The sequence below is a fragment of the Lemur catta genome, chromosome 3 (assembly GCF_020740605.2).
Source record: "Lemur catta isolate mLemCat1 chromosome 3, mLemCat1.pri, whole genome shotgun sequence".
NCBI lineage: Eukaryota > Metazoa > Chordata > Mammalia > Primates > Lemuridae > Lemur > Lemur catta.
In genome coordinates, this window is record NC_059130.1 from 115,217,064 (window position 1) to 115,239,709 (window position 22,646).

The 22,646-nt window shown below is 56.2% G+C and overlaps 2 protein-coding genes across 2 annotated transcripts in view; both read right to left on the reverse strand.

Annotated features, from left to right (window-relative positions):
- The window catches only part of PADI3 (peptidyl arginine deiminase 3), a 30,545-nt gene extending 27,759 nt beyond the window's left edge, over positions 1–2,786 (reverse strand). The window contains exon 1 of the mRNA XM_045548594.1: positions 2,655–2,786. Coding sequence (XP_045404550.1) covers positions 2,655–2,746 — 92 coding nt within the window. The 5' untranslated portion in view covers positions 2,747–2,786. The remainder of the gene's footprint in view (positions 1–2,654) is intronic.
- A 2,160-nt stretch (positions 2,787–4,946) lies between these two features.
- The window catches only part of PADI1 (peptidyl arginine deiminase 1), a 36,730-nt gene continuing 19,030 nt past the window's right edge, over positions 4,947–22,646 (reverse strand). Inside the window, exons 9-16 of the mRNA XM_045548595.1 lie at positions 21,502–21,625; positions 21,040–21,147; positions 19,347–19,498; positions 12,464–12,608; positions 11,404–11,497; positions 10,306–10,385; positions 9,383–9,508; positions 4,947–6,898 (exon numbers count right to left, since the gene is read on the reverse strand). Coding sequence (XP_045404551.1) covers positions 6,665–6,898; positions 9,383–9,508; positions 10,306–10,385; positions 11,404–11,497; positions 12,464–12,608; positions 19,347–19,498; positions 21,040–21,147; positions 21,502–21,625 — 1,063 coding nt within the window. The 3' untranslated portion in view covers positions 4,947–6,664. The remainder of the gene's footprint in view (positions 6,899–9,382; positions 9,509–10,305; positions 10,386–11,403; positions 11,498–12,463; positions 12,609–19,346; positions 19,499–21,039; positions 21,148–21,501; positions 21,626–22,646) is intronic.

The following is a 22,646-nucleotide window of genomic DNA, read 5'->3' on the forward strand; positions in this document are numbered from 1 at the left end:
TCACTGCTCAGAAAAGAAAAGCCCCCGTATCAGGTCTGAGCCATCTCCAATTCCTGGGAAGGCAGGAAGACAGGATTCAATCCACTGATGATCTTGCCTGTGCTCATCCTTCGAGGCCCCAATTGGTGCCCTCCTCCAGGAAGGCTGCCTTGACTGCTCAGCCTATGCTCATTTCTCTTTTCTCACCCCACCTTCCACAGTGTGGTTCAGAGGCTGTTCCCCAGCCACCTTGTGCATGGCAGGTGTCGGGTGCTTGAGGCTGTCCACAGGCCCAGGATGGAGCCTTAAAACGATGATACTAATGATGGTAATGACTGTTCACATGAGCCAGCATTAGTTAGATGCCTCGCACGCACCCTCTCATTCAATCCTCCTGACAGCCCTTTGAAGTAAGGCTGCGCTGTTTGGGTTGCACCTGGCTCTGCCATTCACTGGCTGTGTGACCTTGGGCAAGTTATTTAACCTCTCTGTGCCTCAGTTTCCTCATCTATAAAACGAGTATGATGATACCAACCTCACAGAACTGTGGTGAGAATGAGTAACATGCTCAGGACAGGGACTACTGTGAGCCAGGTGCTCAGTGTCATTGCGGACAGGATTATTATCCCCATTCCACAGATGAGGAAACAGAGGCTCAGAGAGGTTAAAGGACTTTCCCAAGGTCAGACAGCCGGGAAGTCGCAGAGCAGGACACAGCCACACACCTACTGCCCTTTCCCTTGTCGGCCCACAGGCTGAGCACCTAGGATTGCTACATCATGGCACCTCCAAGCCGGAAGGGACCCCAGAGCTAACCCAGCCCTGTTCCCCATATGAGACAGGAGTCCTTTCTGCAGCAGCCCTGCAAGAAGGTGAGCGGCCTCTGCTAGAACTTCCATGCCTGCTTGTCCACCGCTGTGTGTGTCCCCAGAGCCTGGCACACGCTAGACCCAAAAAAAACACTTGACGAGTGTGTGAGTGAACAAACCAGGGTCCTGCTCTCCGTGCCCCACACCCCAGGGTGGTTTTGTCATGGGAGCCCCAGAATCGCACATTTGACGATTCTGGAGCTTCCATCCCCACCCCATGGCTGTCCCACCCACGGCGTTCTCTGCAAATCCCCAACGTGGCTCATCTCAGGTGACACCAAGATGCTGTGGCCTTTACCTCTGGTTGCCTGATCTGTCCTCTATCCTTTAAGGAAGCTCTGTGGGGGAGGAGCCAGCGCCAGGCTTCCTGGGGCAGGTCAAACTGGAGACACATCTGCCCAACGGGCACGAGGCAGCTGGGGCAGGTGAGTCACTCCCGTGGCACACAGCCCCCGAGCGGGCAGTGGCGCCAGGTCACATGGCACCCCTCCTCCCGCATCACCCCTCGGCACAGCCTCTGTGGCTGCACCTCCTCAGTAGCCAGTGGATCCCCTCCCGACTCCTTCCTCATTGCCCACCCACCAGCTACAAGGCTGGGCCTGTTCCAGACTTGGTTCACTCCCATGACCAGCTCCTCACCCCCTCTCATCCAATCCCCCGGACAAACCCCACCGCTGCTTCCAACTAAGTTCACTCTGATTTTAAAAGTCTTAGTCTAGGATACTTGTTCTCAATGGGTGGGTGATTTTGCCCCCCAGGGCACATTTTGGCAGCGTCTGGAGATGTTTTTGGTTGTCACAACTGAGAGGTGTGCTACTGGCATCTAGTAAATAGAGGCCAGGATGCCGCTCAACATCCTACAGTGCCCAGGACAGCCCCTGTGACAAGGAATCATGCCAGCATCCCGATCACCTGTTCCCAGCTCAGCCTTGTGCCTGGGACCCTGGAAGCTCCTCAAAAGCCTAAGAAGCCAACTCCCCGGTGGTTCCTAGACTCCAGGAAAACCCTGCCCAAACCCTCCTTTTCTTCCTGGGAGAGAGAGAAGATGGGGCCTTAACGGCATGAGCTGGCACACAGTTGGGGCGTAACACATGGGTGTCGAGTGGCTGGAGGAAACCAGACCTGAAATCCCTCAAGTGGCAGGGCAGCTAAAAGCGTCAGACTGGGGGTTTAAATCTTGGATTTGCCATGGTGTGACTTAAGCGAATGGCTCGCCCTCTCCGTGCCTAGGGTTTTCCCTTTTGTCAGGTGAGATGGTGCTGATAATGAACCTGGCTCAGAGGGTTGTTGCAAGGGTTAAATTTGGGAGTTAGTGTTTGAGAGTTAAATTCTAGAGTTTTTTCAGGCTCTTAGAGCAATGCCTGGCACGTAGTACGTGCTATGTAAATATATATGGTTTTAAAAAAATGATTGACACTCTGTTTTCAGGCTCATATGCTTAGCATGGGGGTGGGGGTATACGCCTCTTCCTATTCTTATGTGCTCCAGACAGACCCCCAGCCCAGCCCGCAGGATCCTTTGCACAGAGAAAGTGCCCAGTTTCCCCCACCCACACCCCGTGGCACCAGCACTGGACCAGAACTCAGCCACTGCAAGCCTCTTCTACCCTGTTCGGCCTGCCAGGCTTTAAGTCCCTGGCCGTGGTCTTCAAGAAACCCCGGCTAACCAAGGCAAGAACCCAAGCTTCCCTGATTGGCTGTTTTTCTAAGGTCAAGGCTGGGCAATGGGCATCCAAGCCAGCCCTGAGCCTGAAGAAGCCCTGCCCAGCTTGCAGGGAAGAAGGGCCAACGCGCCTCTGGGTCTTACCCATAAATGTCCACGAGGGTCTCCACGCCAGCCACACACACGGCGCTGGTGGGTTGCTCCAGGGACACACGCACCATCCTCTGCAGCGACATGCTGGCCTTGGACTGGGCTACGGCCACCAACCCCAACACTGCCCCAGAGGCCCTTCGGGAATGTGGTTTAAATGTCCCTGGCCCCGCCCCTCCAGCTCAGGGTTCTAGCTCTCATTGGCTCCCGTCCTGGAAGCCCAGCCTCCTCCCCGAGCCGCGAGCTCAGGATTGGCTGAAAGGGACCCAATATTTACATATGTACCTGTTGCCCCACCCCAGCAACCAGGGAGTTAATTTCTTGCTCTAAGTCCCCACAGATGCCTGTCCAGGGCACCGCGACTGTTGGGGGCGAGGGGGGAGGGTGTGCAGAGATGTGTAGTATTGATCTTGGACCCTTCCTTATGCCCCGACCCCCTTTTCCTGCATTTTCAGAGACACTGTGGTTTAGCAGGGAGCTTCCCGACCCTGCTGGGCAGCAGGTGAAAATGCAAATTTCCAGGCCCCGCTCCAGGCTGACGCAGCGCGTTGCGGGTGCAGCTGGCATCTGGAGTTTTTACAAGCACCTCAAAGGATTTTGATGCCTTTTGAGAAACACCGACTTTTTCTTTTTCTTTTTTTTTAAGCGTGGATTTTAAAGGCAGACTGGGTTTCAGCCCTGCCTCGTCCACTTCCTGGCTGGGCGACCTTGGGCAAGTCTCTTCATTGCTCTGTGCCTCACTTTTCCCGTCTGAGCAATGGTTGCTGGGGCATGATGGGCCAAGGTTGGCAGAGCTCTAGGATGGAGCTTGGAGTTATTAAATTACTATTGTGGCTATTATTATTATTAGATGTCAAAAACCTCTGAAAGAGGTAAACGATGAGGGTGAAAACCCTCCCCAGCCAGGGGGAGCTTAGAAAGTCAGAGTAGGAAGGCTTACTCGTCAGGTGGGGAAACTGAGGCCAGAGGGGACATTTGGGCACCCGAAATAGCAGGAACAAAGGCTCTGGGGAGAGGAGCCTTAGATTCAGACCCAAGCTCCACCAGGCACCTGTGATGGGGCCTGGGGGGTAATGTCTCCTCTCCCGGAGCCTTAGTTTCCTCACCTGTAGAAAATGCAGCTAATCACTGGCCCTGGGAGAGATAATAGCGGGACGCACTCCGCCAGGCAGGGGCCCAGAATGTGCTGAGTAAAGGCGTCCTCCCTCCTCCCTGGCAGTGCTGACAGTCCGACGCAGGGTGGGGACCAGGACCCGCTCCCCAGCATCCGCAGCTGGCGCATTTGCACCAGTTCAAGGATCTCAGCAGGACCCTAAGATTGTCGCTCCTGTGTCCCGGTTTCTAGGAAGCGTGTTCTTCTCAAGGAGAGCTGCTGAGCTGCTGGGTCAAGTGACAGCTTCACTTTTTTCAGCTGTAAAATGGCTTGGTGGCTGGCTCAGCTATGGGTAAGAGTTCAAACTCAGGAGGAACCCCCACGGTCTCCCTAACCTGTGGGCGGTGCTGGGGAATACACGCAGCTAGAGAATACTCTGCCTGTGGGCAGAGCTGGGGAATACATGCAGAAAGTTGGGGCCTCCCCTGGGCACTACCAGCCTCCTGCTCAGAGCCCTTTATCTCCCTTGGAAGGAGACCCATGCCTTCACTTCTCCCCAGTTAATACCAGCTTTCAGAAACAGGTCTGTGGCCCATTCAGACTGAAGTGTCAATGACTTATGGGCAGCAACTTTTTGCCTCTTGGTCCACAACAAAAGCTAAAATAAAATGAGTGAGTGTCAAAGGGCATAGTCTGAGGCAGCAGTAAGTGTGTAAGATGAAAGGTAATATTTTTAGGCCCTGGAATCAGACCACTGAGGCCAGGTAACTTAGACACTTTAAAGGCAAAAATGAAAAGGAACTGGGGTGGCCTGTGGTCCTGGGCACCAACTCTGCCAGCAGGGCCCAGCTGCCTCCCCTGACCCCTCTTCCTTGAGAGATGGAGGTGGCCCAGGGGAGGGAGAAGAGAGGAAGAGGCAGGACCCGTCCCTCCCGTGACGCCCATCTCAGCAGGGCCTGTCAGCCCCAGGGCAGTAGGCATGTGCCCATCATCCTGCTGAGTCAGCCTGCCTGCCTGGCATGGCCTTGGCACTGGGAGGCTGTCCCTGCAGGTAGGGGCTGTCTGTGCCAGCAGAAGTGAGGCCAAGGAGCTGGTGGCAAGGTGGTGGGCTGGAAGCGGGCCCCACCCACCTGCCCCCTCCCCGCCGCAGCCCAAAAACAGAGGCCAAGGAGGCAGCCACTTGAAATGCTGCTGACATCTTTTATTGATCAGAAAAGAGGTGACTGGTCACCCAGGACATTCTCAGAGTGGACACCAGAGACCCCTCAATGACTCCAGAGCTTCCTCCACTCAGTGTGGCTCAGAAGGCTGGCCCCCCCACTCCCTGTCTCTCCACTGTGCCCACTCCCCTCCCGCCCACAGCTCCTTCCCTGGGGACACCCATCCCCAGCCTCACACCCTCGGCCCCTAAAGAGCCTCCTTCTCCTCCTTCTTGGCTCAGCCTAGGCTGGGTCAGGATCCTAAGCAGAAGGTGCTCAGGCTAAAGCAGGAGCTTGCAAATGGGCTTCTGCAGAACCTTCTGGAAGGGAAGGATCTGGGTTTCCACCCACCACTTTAACCATAGCAGTTCCAGGTAAGCCTCTGTTTGCTAAGTGTTCTAAGGCTCAGAGTGACAGTAGCTGGCTCAGTTTGAGCCAAGAGCCACCAAAAACCCAGACAGGCAGAGGAGCCCTGCGAAGGCCCAGAGGTGGGGAGGAAGGAGGCTGGCTCCCTCCTGCCCAAGCCCTGCAGCCCAGCCCAGCCCCCCGGGCTGTGCACATCTCGGCGACCCCACCCAGGGCTATTAGCCTCCGGATGCAGCTCTGTCTTCCCTACTATGGGAGGGGACACGGGCCTGCCACGGGTTTACTCAGAAGAGAAACCCAAGCTACGTGCAGGGTCCCAGGGCGCTGAGAGAGACGGGGCGAGCCTTCCCCTCCCACTGCCTGCAGAGGAAGGGGAATAATTAAAGGCTATTAAAGGAAATTAAACCCCACCTGCAGAGATAACGTAATGCCCCCCCACCCTCTTCTCACATCTGGGCCCCGCCCCCTGCTACTTCTGGAACAGCCAGCTCCCTTCAAATCCGCAGTCCTCAAACCAGAGCCCAGGAGCCCCGGGACACAGAAGCCTCTAGGCCCTGGGATCTGTCCTCCATGGGCACTTGGTCTTCTCTGCCATCTGGCCCGTCCCCTCCTGCCTCGTCTTCCTGTGTGTCCTCAGGCCTAATGTGACCTCTCAGCACTTTTGAGCCGGAAGCGCCAGCTCTGGTAATTAAAGGCTTTCCTGGCAGGTAACAAGCACCCTGCTGAGGACAGAGTCAGGTATTAAAGGGTTTTTGTTGTCTTTTTTTTCTTTTTAAAATAGGCCCTAGGACACTGGGTTTTCCTGTCCTCCTTTGGCTGCATACAGCTGGTGTACTGGGGGAGGGGAGGGGGGTCACAGCTTTGGGTCCCCTTCTGGAGGAGAAAGGGGGTGGAGGGAAGAGGAGGCCTCTGGTCTCCCCACTCAGTCTCACAGGAGCTAGAGGCAGCCTGGAACCCGGGCCCCCACCCCAGAGCCCAGGCCCTCCGGGTGCAGGTGGTTATGATCCGTGTGCCCCAGGGAGGCGTCAGGATGGGAGGAGCAATTCAAAGTGGGGTCCACCTGCCCAAGCCCTCGTGGGGGCCATTCCTGAACATGCTACGGCTGCTGGTCTTCTCCAGAACCTCTGGGGCTGGGAGTGGGGAAGAGGAGGGAGAAGAATGAGGCGAGTCCTTCTCGGGCTGGGCAGGCCATTCCAGAGGCGAGGACAGGCGGTGCCCGTCCCTGTGTCCTGGTGCCCACAGTGACCAGCACATTTGCAAAGCGCCAAGGCCCCCCAAGAGGATGGAGGCCAGGAGGGTGGGGTCCCCCAGCAAGAGGGCAGAGAGGATGGCGGGTGGGCACCGGCTCAGGGCACCATGTTCCACCACTTGAAGGGAAAGGGCTTCCGGCGCACGTTGGTGCCGCAGTGGATCTCCCCAGACAGCTTGTGGTAGGACAGGTAGTCATCGATGAAGATGCAGTGGAGGCCCAGCGGCTCCAGCAGGGACCGCACCTTCTCCTCCAGGCAGCAGTGGCCGTTGATGATGGGCCCATAGGGCTTGGGGATGCCCAGGTACTTGCCCAAGACCACCATGTTGACCTGCAACAGAGAGAAAGCAGGAGACAGGCTGGGCTGGCTGTGAATGCCCTACACTGGGCCCATCCCCAGGGCCTGTCCTGTTCTCGCCAGCATTCCTGGGCTGCCAGGACTGGGGCTTTCTCAAGAACTAGGATCTATGGAAGCAGAGAAGACACAGATTCAGGATTGGAAGGAAGGATTAGTAACAGCCAGGGCACCTGTAACATAGGCAGTAACTTTGTATGAACCTAAGTCACCCCTGCCTCCAACACTTTCTTCTATCAGAAAATTGTCATATTATAACAACTTTGTTAGAATAAGAGAATTTATTGTTGTTGCCAGAAACTTGTACAATAAATATGCACATCTATAAGGTCTATGGTGTGAAAGTCCTCATAAGTGTGGTGTGCTTGTGCAGTACACAGCTTGCTCAACTGTCCTTGGCAGCCCTGATCATTGTTACCACTCACTGAGCAACTTCTATGTGCCAGACATCATCACTAAATCTCACAGCCTCCCTGTGAGGCTGTGGCTTGGACAGGTTAAGCAATATAACAGCCACACAGCCAGAGAACAATGAGGCTAAAATCTGGACTTGGATCTGACTCATGCCAAAACCCATACTCTTTATACCTTGCCAGAATGTGGTACTCTGGCTACCTGTGGGACTGAGGAGTTAGGGAAAGGGGCTGGAAGCCCTTGGGGACACCTGTGTTTATCACCTACCGGTAGCACCTCTGCTTCCCTTGGTTGTGGACCGGGCTTGGGCCCTAATGCCAGGCAAGGGAAGCTTCTCCAGTGCCGGGGCAGGGAGGTTCCTCAGAGGAAATCTCAGCCCCAGATCCATGGCAAGAGTCATAAGGGACTGCCCTTGGGTTCAAAGGGGGCTTTGGACCTGCTGTCTAGAAGGTGATTCTGGGCTGTCCTGGACTCTGTGCCCTCAAACTCCCCATGACCTCAGCCCTCCACCAAGTCTGCCCTGCAGGGCCATCCATGGCCAGGACCAACATGAAGCTGGAGGGTCGCATGACATCAGTCCCATAGCCTTGGCCCCAAACTACCTAGTTGCCTACTAATGGGCCCGAACATGCTGGGTGGGGGTGGGGCATGCAGGTGACAAGAGTAGGGAGGGGGCAAGGAGCCAGACTCAGGACCACTCTCTTTCTCCTGAGTGAGGAGCCATGAGGGTGCCTGATGGGGAGGGGCTTCCAGTAGGTGGAGGCCAGACCACAGCCTGAGGAGGGCTGACCAAGGTCATGGGCTCCAGCCTAGACCCCTCCCTCACCATAATCCAGAACCAGAGCCAAATAGCCCCCTGGGGCTTCGTCGTCCAGTATGGTAGCCACCAGCCACATGTGGCTGTTAAACTGAAAATTAAATAAAACGAAAATTTCTGTTGTTTTTCTGCACTAGCCACATTTCAAGTGCCCCGTAGCCACCAGTGGCTGAGTGGCTACTACATCGCATTGTGCAGATATAAAATATTTTCATCATCACAGAAAGTTCTAACAGGCAGCACTGCCTTCGAGCAGTTGTTCTCCATAGGGGGCAATTTTGTCACGTAGGGCACTTTTGATTGTCACAACTAGGGAGTGCTACTGGCATCTGGTGGGTAGAGACCAGACAGGCCACTAAACATCTTACAGTGTGCAGGACAGTGCCCACAACAAAGGTCAGCCAGCCCAAAATAGCGACAGAGCTACTGGGGTTGAGAAACCCTGCCTTCAAGGTCTCTGCCGGCGCCTGGGGGCTGGAACCCCCGGTGAGGAACCAGAAGCGAGGGCAGGTCCTCCCCACCTGCCTCCAGCTGCATCCTGATTCCCAAATTCACTTCCGACCCTGGCTTGTGCAGTGAGGGGGATTCGCGCTAAAGGCCCCAGTGTGAAGAGGGAGGGTCTAGCCCCAACCTCGGGGACCACCCCTCCCAGCTGCCAGCACCCCCCAACCACATCCTTTCCCAAGGGGTTAATGGGCACCTCGGCCTGGCCTGCAGCGATAGCATCGCTCGGCCCCTCCCAGGTGACACTCAGGTGAGATCACCTCTGCTCATCTGCTTGTCAGCTGCTCCGTTAATGGGAGCCGGGAGGCCACCGCCTGCCCCACCTGCCCAACTCAGGAGCCCCATCGGGGAGCAGCCGAGGTGGGGACAGAGCCGGCAGCTGAGGCCAGAAACACAAGCCGGGAACATCTGGAACAAAACCATGCTTTCTTTTTCCATTTGGAAAAAAATTAAAAGAGCTCTTGGTGGTGGGGCCGTCCTCTGCACTGCAGGGTGTTAACATCCCTGTTCTCTACCCACTGGGTGCCAGGGCCACCCACCTCACTGTGGCAATAAAAATGCCCTGGGGACAGAATTGCCCTAGTTGAGAACCCCTGATGGAAACGTTCTCTATCTGCACAAGACACTGGCGAGGGCTGCAGGGTCTGCGCCAGCCTGCCCTTGACCTTGAGGGTCTCCTCTGACCCCAGCAGACCCCCAGCCAGGACCCGGCCCGAAGCGCTCACCATGTCCGGGAAGAAGGCTTCCGCGTGGGAGCCCCTCACCGAGAACAGCTGGGGGACGTCCACGATGTCGCGCTCAGTCAGGCCCAGCTCCCGCTTCAGCACCTCGCGGTTCCAGTCGATGCATTTCTGGGAGCAGGGCACACCCCGAGACGAGGAAGGGTGTCACGCTGGCCAAGCGCCTACTGTGTGCCGGCACGTGCAGCTCTCTGTGCCCATTAGCTCCTTTGAGCCTCACAACAGCTCTGAGCACTGGAAGCCAGAGCTATCCTGGGGAAACTGAGGCTCAAGCAGCCTGCCCAAGGGCACACAACCCGGAGGTGACGGAGCCGGGGTTTGGACCCAGGCAGTTTCTGGTTCCAAAAGGCCTTATCACCACAACACACTGTCCCAGCCACGGCCACAGCCTGATGCTCCTGCCCCATCTCAGCAGTTCGGGAGACAGTGCCAGGCACCACGGCAGAGGGGTGAGGGGCCACCTCCCATTTACTGAGCCCCAACTCTATGCTAGGCCCCGCACTGGGCACATGGCAGGCCTGATCCTTGGGCGAGCCCTGCCCCTTCCTGAGCCCTCCTGCCACCTGTCCTCCCAGGATCCCCTCACTCCCCACCTCTACTGCCCCACCCCCACCCTGGGCCCTATTTCTCCCCAACATCTCTCTGGTTTCGCCAGACTTTGCAGCTGAGAGCTCAGGTTTGCACCCATGGAAATGGGGTCATTTCCCCAAAGCAGGGCCAGGGAGCGCCCCCCGCCCCAGGGCTCTCCCCCAGACTGTAAGGCAAGGCTCCACCCCACCCACAGGTCCCAGCAGCCCCCAGGACAAGCAGAGCCCCAGGGCAAGTCCCCCACCGCCCAGTAGTTCCTGGGGCTGCTTCTCCTGGAGGGTGAGGGACCCCTTAGAGCAGCCAGCGGTCCAGCCCCTCACCTGTGCGTGGAGACTGTCGCTCTGGAGCCGTCTGTCCGCCAGCATCTCATTAATGCTTATCTTTGCCGTGTACTTTAACCCTGCAAGAGAAAGACGGTGTGTGGGCTCGGGCCCGGGGCTGCATAATCCTAGCCAGGATTTCTCTCCCACCTCAGGGCCAGGGGCTGAAGCCAGGATGGAGAAAGCCAGAGACTGGAGACCCTGATGGGCCTGGGCCCTGGCTGTAGGTAAAACACGGTAATGGATCAATCAGCAACCCCTTGGGAAGGGATCCCTGGACTCCAACCCTAATAACTAGGGTACAGGTACCGTTACTGAATGCCCACCATGCTCTGGGCACCCTACTTAATTTATTATTAGTCCTTGAAACAATTCCAGGAGGAGTTAATTATCATCTCCAATTCAGAGAAGAGAAAACTGAGGCACTGAAAGATTCAGAACACACCCGTGATACCACCTCCAGCAAGTGTCAAGAGCAGGATTTGAACCCAGGACCTTCCATGTGGAAGGCTGCACCTCATCCCTTCCGATGCTCCATTCCCCAGGTGAGAACATGGAGGCCTGTGCTCAAATGGGCCAGCCAGGTCCGGGAGGGTCTGGTGGCTGCAGAGGGGCCCTGACCCCAGAGCCTGGCTTCTCCTCCTCCCACTCTTGAGCTCCCAGCCCTGCTGCTTGGTGGCTGCATAGACCTGGGCAAGCCACTTCTCCTCACTGAACCTCAGTTTCCTCTTCCATGAACAGGGGTAAGAACAGTGGTGAGAGATCAGACAGGAGTGAGAACGTGAACATGCCTGGCCCAGGCTGGCAGGTGGGGCACTCAGGGCTTCCTGTCCCTTTCCTCCCGGGGGCGTGGCCCAGGAAATGCCCCACCCACCAGAGGACCCGGGGCAATCCACTGTCCCCTCTCTTCCCATCCCTGACCCAAGAAAGGGAGAGCCCTCATCCTTAGCTCCCACGCGCAGGTGTCAGGCTCCAAGCCAGCCGAGAGATCTGCAGATGAAGGTACCCGAGGGCACAGCTGTAACTGGCATCAACAGTGTCCAGGGCTGGTGATGACAAGACAGAATCCCCAGGGTTGACCGGGCCATTGGCACTCACCATCAAACTGGGCCGCCTCCCCATAGCCCTCCTCTTTCTTCTCTTGGAAGAGTTTGAGGCAAGCACTGGGGCTAGCCAGGAGCAGCCGGAAGCCCTGGCACAGAGGGAGGGAGAATGGCTCAGTGGACAGGTTCCCCCTGGACACAGGAGACCCCAAACTCAGCAGGGGCCTGACTGTGCACAGGACTCCCTCTCGCCCTCAGTCCTGCCCAGCAGCCACAAAGAACCGTCTGCAGTTCTCCTGGTCTTCCAAGCTGGTTCCCTGCTCTGGGCACTTGCCTGTGCTGTTCTCCCTGCTGGGAGGCCCTTCCTCACTTTGCCCACCAGGGAACTCCGATTTCTTCCCTCAAGACCCAATTCAGGTGTCTCCTGCACTGGCAGAGGGATAGCTCCTTGGCATATGCTCCGCTGTGCCCTGTCCCAGCCCCCGTCAGAGGTCTCACCGCTGGGCTGTAACCACTGCTCACTGGGAGGCATCCTCGCCCAGGCTGCTCCCCGAGGGCTGGGCCCTCCCTGGCCACCTCTGCAAGGCGATGGAGCTGCATGGCTACAGGCCCAGAACCCACATCTGGATTTGAATCCTATCCTGCCACCTGCAGGCTGTGTGAGCTTGGGTGAGTTAATGACACTTCCAAGCCTCAGTTTCCTTACCTGTAAAATGAGGGCGATAATCATAGCACCCACCTTATGGGCTGGGTGGAGGATTAAATGAATTAAAATATGTGGACTGTTCGGCGCATAGCAGGTGCTCAGTGAATATTACCAATTATTATCAATGTCATTCCCTGCCCTTGGCTGAGGGGTTTGGTTCAAGCGAACAGGCAGTAAGTGTGGGAATGAGCAAGGAGTAGTGAGCAAATGGGAGCCTTCCTGGCCTGAGCTTCGGCCGCCTCCCAGTAGCCCCCCTCCCCCATTAACATGGCCTGACCCCAGGGTGTCCTGACCCCGAGCTCGCTCTGGGCACAGGGTTGAGCTGGTCCAGGTGGCTTCGCCCTGTCTCATCCCATCGGGTCAGGCAGGGGCAAAGGTGGCTCAGGCAGGAAGGAAGGGAGGGATGCACCTTTCGGTCGGAGGTGGGCACGAAGCACAGGAACTCGTCCACGTGGCCCACGGAGAGCCAGTCCGAGTAGAGCTGCACGGGCGCCTGCACCCGCTGGGCCTTCAGGAAGTTTCTCACCACCCTGGCCATCTGTCGCCCGCCGGACCTGGCCGGGGAGGAGAGTGGGCAGTCACCTTGTACCTCCCGTGCGCTGGCATCCCTTGTGTGCACCCCCCACAAGCCTCACGACAACTCTCTGCGCGGGGAGAGCTGGAGTGACTTAGCCGGGGCCACGCGGCTGAAAGGTGACCGGGCCAACCTCCCTGATTCCAAGCCCAGCAGTTCGAAGCCCAAGCCAAGGCCAGGGCGCTGGAGGTGGGGGTGGGGGCTGGGGGAGGGGTCCTGCCCCAGGAAGAGATGGTGCTGACCTACCATAGGCCAGGCCTGTGCCAGCTGCCACAGTGAGTGCCAGGCACAAGCTAGGACCCCCTGCCCCCAAGGGCTCCCAGAAACATATTCTTCATCCAGAGCGTCTACCCCTCCCCAACCCCAAACAGCCTCCTCAAGGCCAGGAGGGTCCTCCCCCCACCCAAAGGAGTCAACAGAGAGAGCTCCATTTGCCAAAGGGAACTGAAGACCCTCATCTGGCAGCCCAGCACTCAGAGGTCGATTCCTTACTCAAGGGACACACAGCCTGTTGCTCAAAAAATGACAGGGACCTGGTGAGCCGCTCCCTCAGCCCAGCGTTTCCCGCAGTGTGGGGCCTCGACTGCATGGGACTCAGACTCCGGCAGGGGGTGGGCGCCCTTACACCCCACAGTCTCTGGGGACGTGGCCGGGAATCTGCACATGGACAGGCCTCTGCTTCTTACCTGTGCGGAGCTGGAAGCCACTGCCCCAGGCCCTTTGCGCTCAGCACCCCTAATACCCGGGACTTCCGGAAATGAGGTCCTGGGATATTCAAGACACCCTTTGCCGGCAGGGGGAGGGAAGGGAGGGGGTGACATAGAAAGATGGCGCTTAGAGCAGGGGACAATGGGGCCAGACTGGAGTTCCTCAGCAGAGGGAGAAGACATTTACTAAATGCCACCTGTGCGTGGGAGGGACCCCCTGACGCTGCCTTTGGCAAGACAGTGTCCCCATTTCACAAAAGAGGTGGCTTGTCAAAAGTCAGAGTGCCTTACTACGCTCTGGGCGTTTCCACCTTTCCCTGGCCACCTAGGAAAGGCACAAACACATACTATCTATATAGATTTTTTTCCCAATATATTTTATTTAAAAACGATCACATTTCTTGTCCTTGCTTGTCCAGCTTAAGGACATATGAATGAGCTCCCCGGCCTGCATTTAATCTGGTGGCTCTGCCTTAAACCAAGGACAGAATCCAGAGCTTCCTCCCCTCCGCCTCTGCCACCCCCTGGCCGGCTGACACCTCCCTTGCCTGGATCAGCAGCGGCCTGTCTCTTTTCCTGTCTCTCTGTTTTCACCCTGTACTTCCCCCAGTCTAACCAGAGGGAGGCTTTTAATCCGTCAGATCATGTCTCTCCTCTGCTAGCAACCCGCCACCACCCCCGTCTCACTCACAGTAAACGCAAAGCCCTTTCCAGACCTGCACAGCCTTCCTGACCCGGCCTCCTCCCCGCCACCTCCTGCCACTCCCTTCTTCATTTGCTCAGTCCCAGCCACACTGGCCTCCTGCTGTCCCTTCCCTGCCTCAGGGCCTTTGCACCTGCTGTCCTCTGTACCTGGAATGTTGCCAACTCCCCATAGCCCCATGGCCTCTTCTCTTACCTCCTTCAGATTTAACTCAAATCTCACCTTCTCTCTCTATGAGGACTTTGAAAATTGCAACAGCCCCCCAGCCCCCTTCCTGGCTCTATTTTTTTCCCTGCAGCATTGGGTACCATCTGGCACACCTACATCTTATTTATTGTCTCACAGCCCCCTGGGATGTAAACCCCACAACAGCAGGGGTTTCTGTCCAAACAATTCTCTGCTGTGTCCCCAGCACCTCGCATATACTAGAGGCTCAGAAAACATTTGCAAATGATACGAACGCCTTTGCACCTGTGTGTAAGAGTCCCCGACCTGCATAAACGTGAATACGCCCTCCACAAAGACCAGAGGGAGACCCGACAAGCAGTGACAATGACAACACTCCTTTGAATTCGGGGGAGGGGATCATGGGAAATATTTTCCTTGTGCTTCTGTTACTTTCATATAGTGTTGGCAATTTTAAAGGATTTCTTTAAAAACAGTGAGATTGTGGGGAGAAGAACTAGACTTCGGAGGTCGTTCACGAGAAGAAAGCAGCAGGAACCAGAACCAGACGGGGCTGGGGAAGGGGAGGATCCCTCCTTGGGACACCCTCCAGCCCACCGCCCGGGGGCAGGGGGTGGACAACACTACTCCAGCCCGGGAGGCGTCAGACCCTGTCTCTGAGCCATCATCAGAGCCACCACCAGGGGGCGGAATTGCTCAACGAACGTCTTAAACATGGGCACAGAGGGCAGGGAACCCGCCACAGCGGAGAAGGGACTGGGCATTTGTTGAGCACCTACTGTGTGCCTGCCTTAGGCCCCCTCACTCTCAGCATCTTGTTTAATCCTCCTGGTGACGCCGTGATACACGTACAATACCAGCTCCAGGTCACGATCTGAAGTGTGCTCCGCCACCCTCTCTGACCTGACTCCCCACCACGTCCCTCCTTGTTCTCCTGGCTCCGGCCCCTCCTTGCTGTCCTTCTAATGTCCCCAGCATGCTCCTGCCTCAGGGCCTTAGCACAGACTGTTTTCACTCCCTAGAACATTCTCTTCCTAAATAGCCACAGCTTTAACTCTCTAATTTCTTTTTTTTTTTTTTGAGACAGAGTCTCACTCTGTTGCCCGGGCTATAGTGAGTGCCATGGCGTCAGCCTAGCTCACAGCAACCTCAAACTCCTGGGCTCAAGCAATCGTTCTGCCTCAGCCTCCCGAGTAGCTGGGACTACAGGCATGCGCCACCATGCCCGGCTAATTTTTTCTATATATATATTTTTTTAGCTGTCTATATAATTTCTTTCTATTTTTAGTAGAGACAGGGTCTCGCTCTTGCTCAGGGGGATCTCGCTCTTGCTCAGGCTGGTCTCAAACTCCTGAGCTCAAACAATCCGCCCGCCTGGGCCTCCCAGAGTGCTAGGATTACAGGCGTGAGGCCCCGCACCCAGGCTTAACTCTCTTATTTCCTTCAAGGCTTTGTTTAAATGTCAGATTCTCCCCAAGGCTTGAACAAAATTAACTGATCACCTACTATGTGCCACACACATAGTGCTTTACCTAGGTTACCTGGTTTAATTGTTACAACAGCCATATGAGGTTGGCACTATTACTATCCCTATTTTACAGATGAGGAGGCTGAGGCCTAGAAAAGTGAAGTTGTAAGCATTTGCTCATGCATTCATACTATATGCACATATTCATCACATGTACTATATGATTTACTTATGTGTTCTGTTTGCTTACTGTCTGTTTTTCCCTGCTAGAATGGACATAACTTGTCTGCTTTGTTCACTGCTAAGGTCAGAAGCCAAGACAGGAACACAGGACAGCGCCTATGGTACTAAATTTTAGTTTGGGGCCAAGAAGGAGACCTATGTTCTGATTAGAACACTAATTTGCTGTGTGGTCCTAGGCAAGTAGGTATCCCTCTCTGAACCTCAGGGTCCCATCTGTCCACCAAGGAAACTTAACCCTGATTTTCAATGCAACAGGCAGTGGAGCAGGGCACGACCACACTGGAGACCCCTCACTTTCCCATCCGGGGCCCTTGCTCTGTGCCTGGGAGCTCCCGGAACAGACCTCTGCAGCCTTGTGCAGAGGGAAGGCTCGCTGGCTGGAGAGGCTGGTGGGGTGGGCGGGTAAGGATGTACATGTGTCCGGCATGATCCAGAGACTGGGGCAGGAGACCACCAGGTCAGAGACAAGAGCAAAGTCCTTGGGGACACAAAGAGCCCTTTCTCATTCCCGAGTCTGCATCATCTGAGCTCTTTGCCACTGAGACCAGGTGCCAAGGCGGCTGGAGGGGACAGCAGCCTCCTGAGGCATCTGTGCAGAGTGGCCGCAGGCTCCCCAAGCTCTCCCCCTACCTGGACCTGTAGGAGCCTCCTTCCACCTAAGGTCTGGGCGGTCTGTCCCCACCCATCTCCCCACCACCCGCCACCTGTACCAAGCTGCTTCTGCTTTGCCTTTGAGCCACACTGTCTCTGGCCTCCAGGCATTTTCTCAGAGGTTCCCTCTGCCCAGAACTCGCGTGCACTCCACCTCGCTCTGCTCCTTGCTTTACCTGCACAAAGTCTGTTCGTCTGTTATTACGCATCAGGGTAGCTGCTGCCCCCAAGGAGCCTTTCTTGACGCCTCGCACAGGATTATATGTGACCGTCTCTGACCCCACTGGGTGCAACTGCTTGCCCGTCTCCCTCGTTGGACTGTAAACTCCCAAGGGCTAGTTCCTTGGTCATTTCTGCATCCCCCAGCAGTGGGCCCCAGGCCTGGCATACAGGAAGTCTTGATAAATATTTACTGAATTGGTAAATGAATGCATGAACAAATGCACATAACTGCACTTTTCTGAGCCTCAGCTTCCTCGTCTATAAAAGGGGGATTGTAAGAGTCCCAACTTCAGAGGGTTGTGGTAAGAATTAAATGAGGTAATCTGAGAAAAGCATTATGGGTGTGGCACATAGTAGGTGGTCAATAAATTTTGTCCAGTGGGTTCTAAGCTGCTTCAAAGCAGACTCACTCTAGGGGGCCAGGTGAATGATACCTAAGCATTCAGCAGGTGGTTTACAAGAATTCTTTTTTTTTTTTTTTTTTTTGAGACAGGGTCTCGCTTTGTTGCCCGGGCTAGAGTGAGTGCTGTGGCGTCAGCCTAGCTCACAGCAACCTCAGACTCCTGGGCTTAAGCGATCCTACTGCCTCAGCCTCCTGAGTAGCTGGGACAACAGGCATGCGCCACCATGCCCGGCTAATTTTTCTATATATATTTTTAGTTGTCCAGATAATTTCTTTCTATTTTTAGTAGAGATGGGGTCTCACTCTTGCTCAGGCTGGTCTCGAACTCCTGACCTCCAGCCATCCACCCGCCTCGGCCTCCCAGAGGGCTAGGATTACAGGCGTGAGCCACCGCACCCGGCCTACAAGAATTCTTTATCCCCAGCCATGCTGATTATGTAGCTAGGACAGGGATTTTATCAGGCCCATTTTACAGATGAGGAAACTGAGTCATGGAGCATATAATAATTTGTTCATTTAAAATGTATCTGTTTTGTTCACCGATATATCATCAGTACCTTCAACATGCAAGAAATACGTTCAAATGAATTAATTGAGCACCAACACTGGTTAGGTGATACACCCAAAATCACATGGCTAGTAAGTGGTAGGGCCGGGACTCGAGCCCGGGTCCATCTGATTCCAAAGCCTGTGCTCCTTCCTCGTGGGTCCCTCCCTGCATCACAGAAAGACTGCCCTCAGGCCTCAAGGCCCTTCAGCCCCAGGGGTGTGCGTAGGATCCCGCCCCACAGTAGTGTCTGGGCATGAGTCACCAGCAGGGTGAGCACGTTCCGCCCACACTGGCCAAACTCAGCCCCAGGCACCCTGCCTGGGCACCTGCCTACGTGCCTGGGTTGCGGCAGGAAGCCTCGACTTACCTGACCCACAGCACTGAGGCTGCCGCCAAGTTCACCCCGTGAGGCTGTGTGACCTTCTCAGCACTGCCCAACCCCTCTGGGCCACAGACCAGATGGTCAGCCAGGGCATGGGGGCAAGTTGGGGCACACCTCAGCTCCATGCTAATCCCCCACAAACAGGAAGGTCACCTCCAGGGCCTGTGGCAGACATAACCTCCAGGCAGGAAGCAGGGGACCCCACCAGGATCCTATACTGCACACCCCACTCCTTGGTTACCTGCAGGCAGGATGCGGACACATTGGTGAGGATTCGGCAGGTACTATCACCCATCTGAGCACTAAACCCGCAATACTGCATTCCCTGCCCCAGCATGGCAGGCCAGGGTGGGGCCCTCCAACTCACTTCTGTCACTCGGCCATCCTGGCCAATCACTTGCTCACCTACAGCCAGGTCACTTGGTGATCTCGGGGCCCTTTTAAGCCATTGTTAGGACAGCAACTATTTTGACTTCTTAGTGGGAGAAGTCAACAAGTCCATTCCCCTGTCACTGTGCCAGATCACACTTCACCACCCCGGCTTCTCTGATTTTTCAAGAGAAGCCAGAAATCTGGCTGTTTATATGAGCCTGACACACACACACACACACACACACACATACACAATGTTGGTGACTAATTAGCTTATAACATTAGGTGGGCCAAAAGACCACAGGCTACTAGTTTGTGAGTTTCCTCCTAAGATTCTATAACCTTTTGAATCTGAGATTTTTTTTTTTCTTTTTTTGAGACAGAATCTCGCTCTGTTGCCTGGGCTAGAGTGCCATGGCGTCAGCCTAGCTCACAGCAACCTCAAACTCCTGGGCTCAAGCAATCTTTTTGCCTCAGACTCCCAAGTAGCTGGGACTACAGGCATGCACCACCATGCCCAGCTAATTTTTTCTCAGTATTTTTAGTGGTCCGGCTAATTTCTTTCTATTTTTAGTAGAGACAGGGTCTCACTCTTGCTCAGGCTGGTCTTGAACTCCTGACCTTGAGTGATCCTCCTGCCTCGGCCTCCCAGAGTGCTAGGATTGACTCTGAGATTCTTGGACTCCGAGTCTCTTGATTCTAGGATTGCATGCAGGAAGCTAACACCACTTCACAGACTGGGGAACCACGTCCATGGTGAGGGAACACTGAGGGTGGATGCTGCCCTCGGCCCCTCGAGCCCTCCGCCACCCTCCCGCCCTGGCCTCTCACTTGGGGTAGCTGCTGCCGATGAGAATCCGGCCCAGGGGGTACTCCATGCCGCCCACCGTGACGGGCGGGCTCACGTCCAGGTTGCCAAAGGAATCTAGGCTGGAGGCACCAGCGGCCAGGATCTCCCGGGTTACGTATCCGAAGTCAGGACCCTAGGGAAGGACCAGCAAGGCCCCCACCCCAATAAGGAGGGGTCAGTTAGGACAGGATGAGGCAGCTCTTAGAGTGGGGGGGATGGTGCTGGAGGATTCCCACCCCCTGGCACCTTGTGACTGGAAAACCACCCCCACCCACGTGCTACAAATCGGCCCTAGGCTCCAAGCACCGCGCAAAGTACAGTCAATGATGGAGAGATAACTGGAACATCCCCAAATGTGTGGACATTAAGCAACACACATGTAAAGAACCCATGGGTCAGAGAAGAAATCAGAGTGGAAATTAGGCCATATTTTGCAGTGAAGGGTGGTGGCCCTAGGCTCCAAGCACCGCGGAAAGTACAGTCAATGATGGAGAGATAACTGGAACATCCCCAAATGTGTGGACATTAAGCAACACACATGTAAAGAACCCATGGGTCAGAGAAGAAATCAGAGTGGAAATTAGGCCATATTTTGCAGTGAAGGGTGGTAGCAAGGCAGCACATTAAATCTTGCGGGAAGCTGGGGGTTGCCGGAGCTCCAACACGTGTATTTATTAGGGAGGGAAAAGGCTGAAAAATCGTAGCTTCCATTTGAAGCTAGAAAAAGAACAGCAAATTAAACCCAAAGAAAGTAGATGTTGAGAAATAATTCAGATGAAAGCAGAAATCAGTGAAAAATCCCCTGGTACCTACAGGTCGATCCTGGGGTTTGGGGTTCCCCATCCCAAACACTGGCCCCTGTTGATGCACTCACCTGCAAGGTTCATTGTCACCTGGCCCTCCAGGCTGGGTGAGGGTCCCTGCTCCGTGTACTGGGACCTTCCCTGCACTGTCCCAGTGGTGGGGCAGTGGGAACTGGTACACAGGCAGAGACACTGTGCCCGCCTCAAATGTGGTACAGCCTCACGGCATGGCCTCATGCAAGTTACTTAACCTCCCAAGCCTCAGTTTCCTCACCCATAAAGAGGAACTAACTAATAATAACTAATGGCACTTAGCCGCAGGAGTGCCCATGGATTACACAGGGTAACACGTGGGAAGCTCGGGGACAGTGCCTGGAACTCAACACTTGGTGGCGAGTGCTGCTGTTGCCACCCTGTGCACAGGAAGTAGCACAGTGCCCAGCATGCGGCAGGTGGTCAGAAAACACTTGATACCTGAACAGAGGCCCCAGCTCTTAGAAACAGGAGCCACGCGGGCTCACTAAGGGAGCGTTCCCCGCCCCCCAGCAGGCAGTCTCATCGCCCCAGGGCTGGCCACTGTGCTGACCCCTCCTTGGGGAACAGGCCCCTTACCTGGGACAACTTGGCTGTCCTGCCCCTCCCACAATAGGGGCGATCATGGCTGCTACCTATTTACATGTGGTTTGCATGTCATTTGCATCCCCCGCCCACATGGCCCACTGACTCCCCAGTTTGCTGATGTGCCACCTCCCGCGTCCTTTTGCCCCTCTCCCTGGTCTCTGGGCCCTAAAGGACCAGGCCCAGATGAGGCCTCGCCAGGGGCTCCCACGAGAGGAACCGCCCGGGTTCCCCACTCTGCCCTGCGCCCTACCAGGATCTTCTTATAGGGGAAATCCCGCAGGCCTCTGTTTCGGGGGGAGTCGAAGACCACGGGGAAGTACTTGTGCGGGGCCTCAACGTAGCCAAACTCCATCTCGTCCTGGGAGGGGAGAGGTGAAAAAGCCACAGTGAGCTCAGGGTGGTTTTCGGAGCAGAGCGAGCCTCTCCAGGCCCGGGACAGGCAGGGCGGGGCAGCAGATGCTCCCCAAGACTGGGGGGTGGGCGGAGGTGGAGCTGAGGCCTCTTGGGATCCCGACCGGGAAGGACTCTGGTCCGGGTTTGGTGGGAGACCGCAGAGGTTGGGGCCAACGTGGGCAGCAGGGACGCCTCCCCCAAGGGTGCCGGCCCCCAGGCTGGCCGGTCAGGGGCCCGTGCAGGGCTCCCTTTGCCCAAGCCCAGCTGACAGCTTCCCAGGGCACCCCCACCTCTTTCCTGAGCCTGTTTCTGTGCCCACCTGGATCCAGCGGTCATTTCGATTTTCAATCCGAGGGCAGATGATCAGCTCGCAGTTGGCTTTCGATGCCAGGTGAGACATGTCTTCCAGGAATTTATCATTTGAGCCATGAGCATCCATCACACTAGACAGAGAGAGGGGGGCATGCTGATGGCCCCTGACTGTGGCCAAGGGCAGGGGGAACCTTGATTCCCACTGTGCTGGGCCCCTGGGGACAGAGGGGTTCAGACACAGTCCCTTCTCTCAACAGCCCCATGGACTGATGGGGGAGATGGATAATGTCCCCAGATCGTATCAGGTGACAGGTACAAGGGAAGGGGTAAGCCCAGGCTGTTGAGCCCAGAGGCAGGGCACCTAACCCACCACGGGTAGTCTGAGAGGTAGCCTCAGAGGTGACCTAGGGCTGAATCTCACTGGTTAGTGGGGGAGTGAGGGGCAGGTGGCCCCAGCTGTCTACTCCTGTTCCACACAATTGGCCTGAAGGGGTCAGGGTGGGGTTAGCAAGCAAGCAGGAGGAACGGATTTCCTTTTGAATGCCTGCACACACCTAGGCCCAGGTACACAGAGCAAACCTGTTTGGCCACACCCTTCCCAGCTTTTTGACTTATGTCCAGCTCAACTGTGGCCCTTTCCAATGGTCTGACCTCTGACACGGAGGCCTGCGGGGATCCTGCCAAGCGAGGCTCAGCCTCCACCAAGGGCATGACCAGGACGCTGAGAGACGGCAGAAGGACCAGGGTCCGGGCTGCGCTGGGCTCACAGTGAGCCCCAGAGGTTGGACTCCCACGTCCTCAGCAGGCACAGGATTGTACCCATGTCACAGCATGTCTAGGTCCCCTGTGGCCACTGGCTGCCTGAGCAGGGCCTGGCCCCGCTGCCCAGACTAAAGCCAAGGCGTTCCAGGGCTGCCACAGCAGGACAGGGCAGGGGCAGGGATGCTGGAGCTCGAGCCAGTGACCCCAGGGGGGCCTTAGCTGCTCAGGCAGGGTGGGGCCAACAGGCCCAAGCCACCTGCTGCTGCCCTGCACCCAGCTCTGCCCCCGGGTGCCCTCAACGGATCTGTTGGTCTGAGGGGGGGCCAAGCCCAGCGCAGCATCCTGCCCCTACCTCTGCAAGTCACAGTTGCTGGCGGGGCTGCAGGGGGC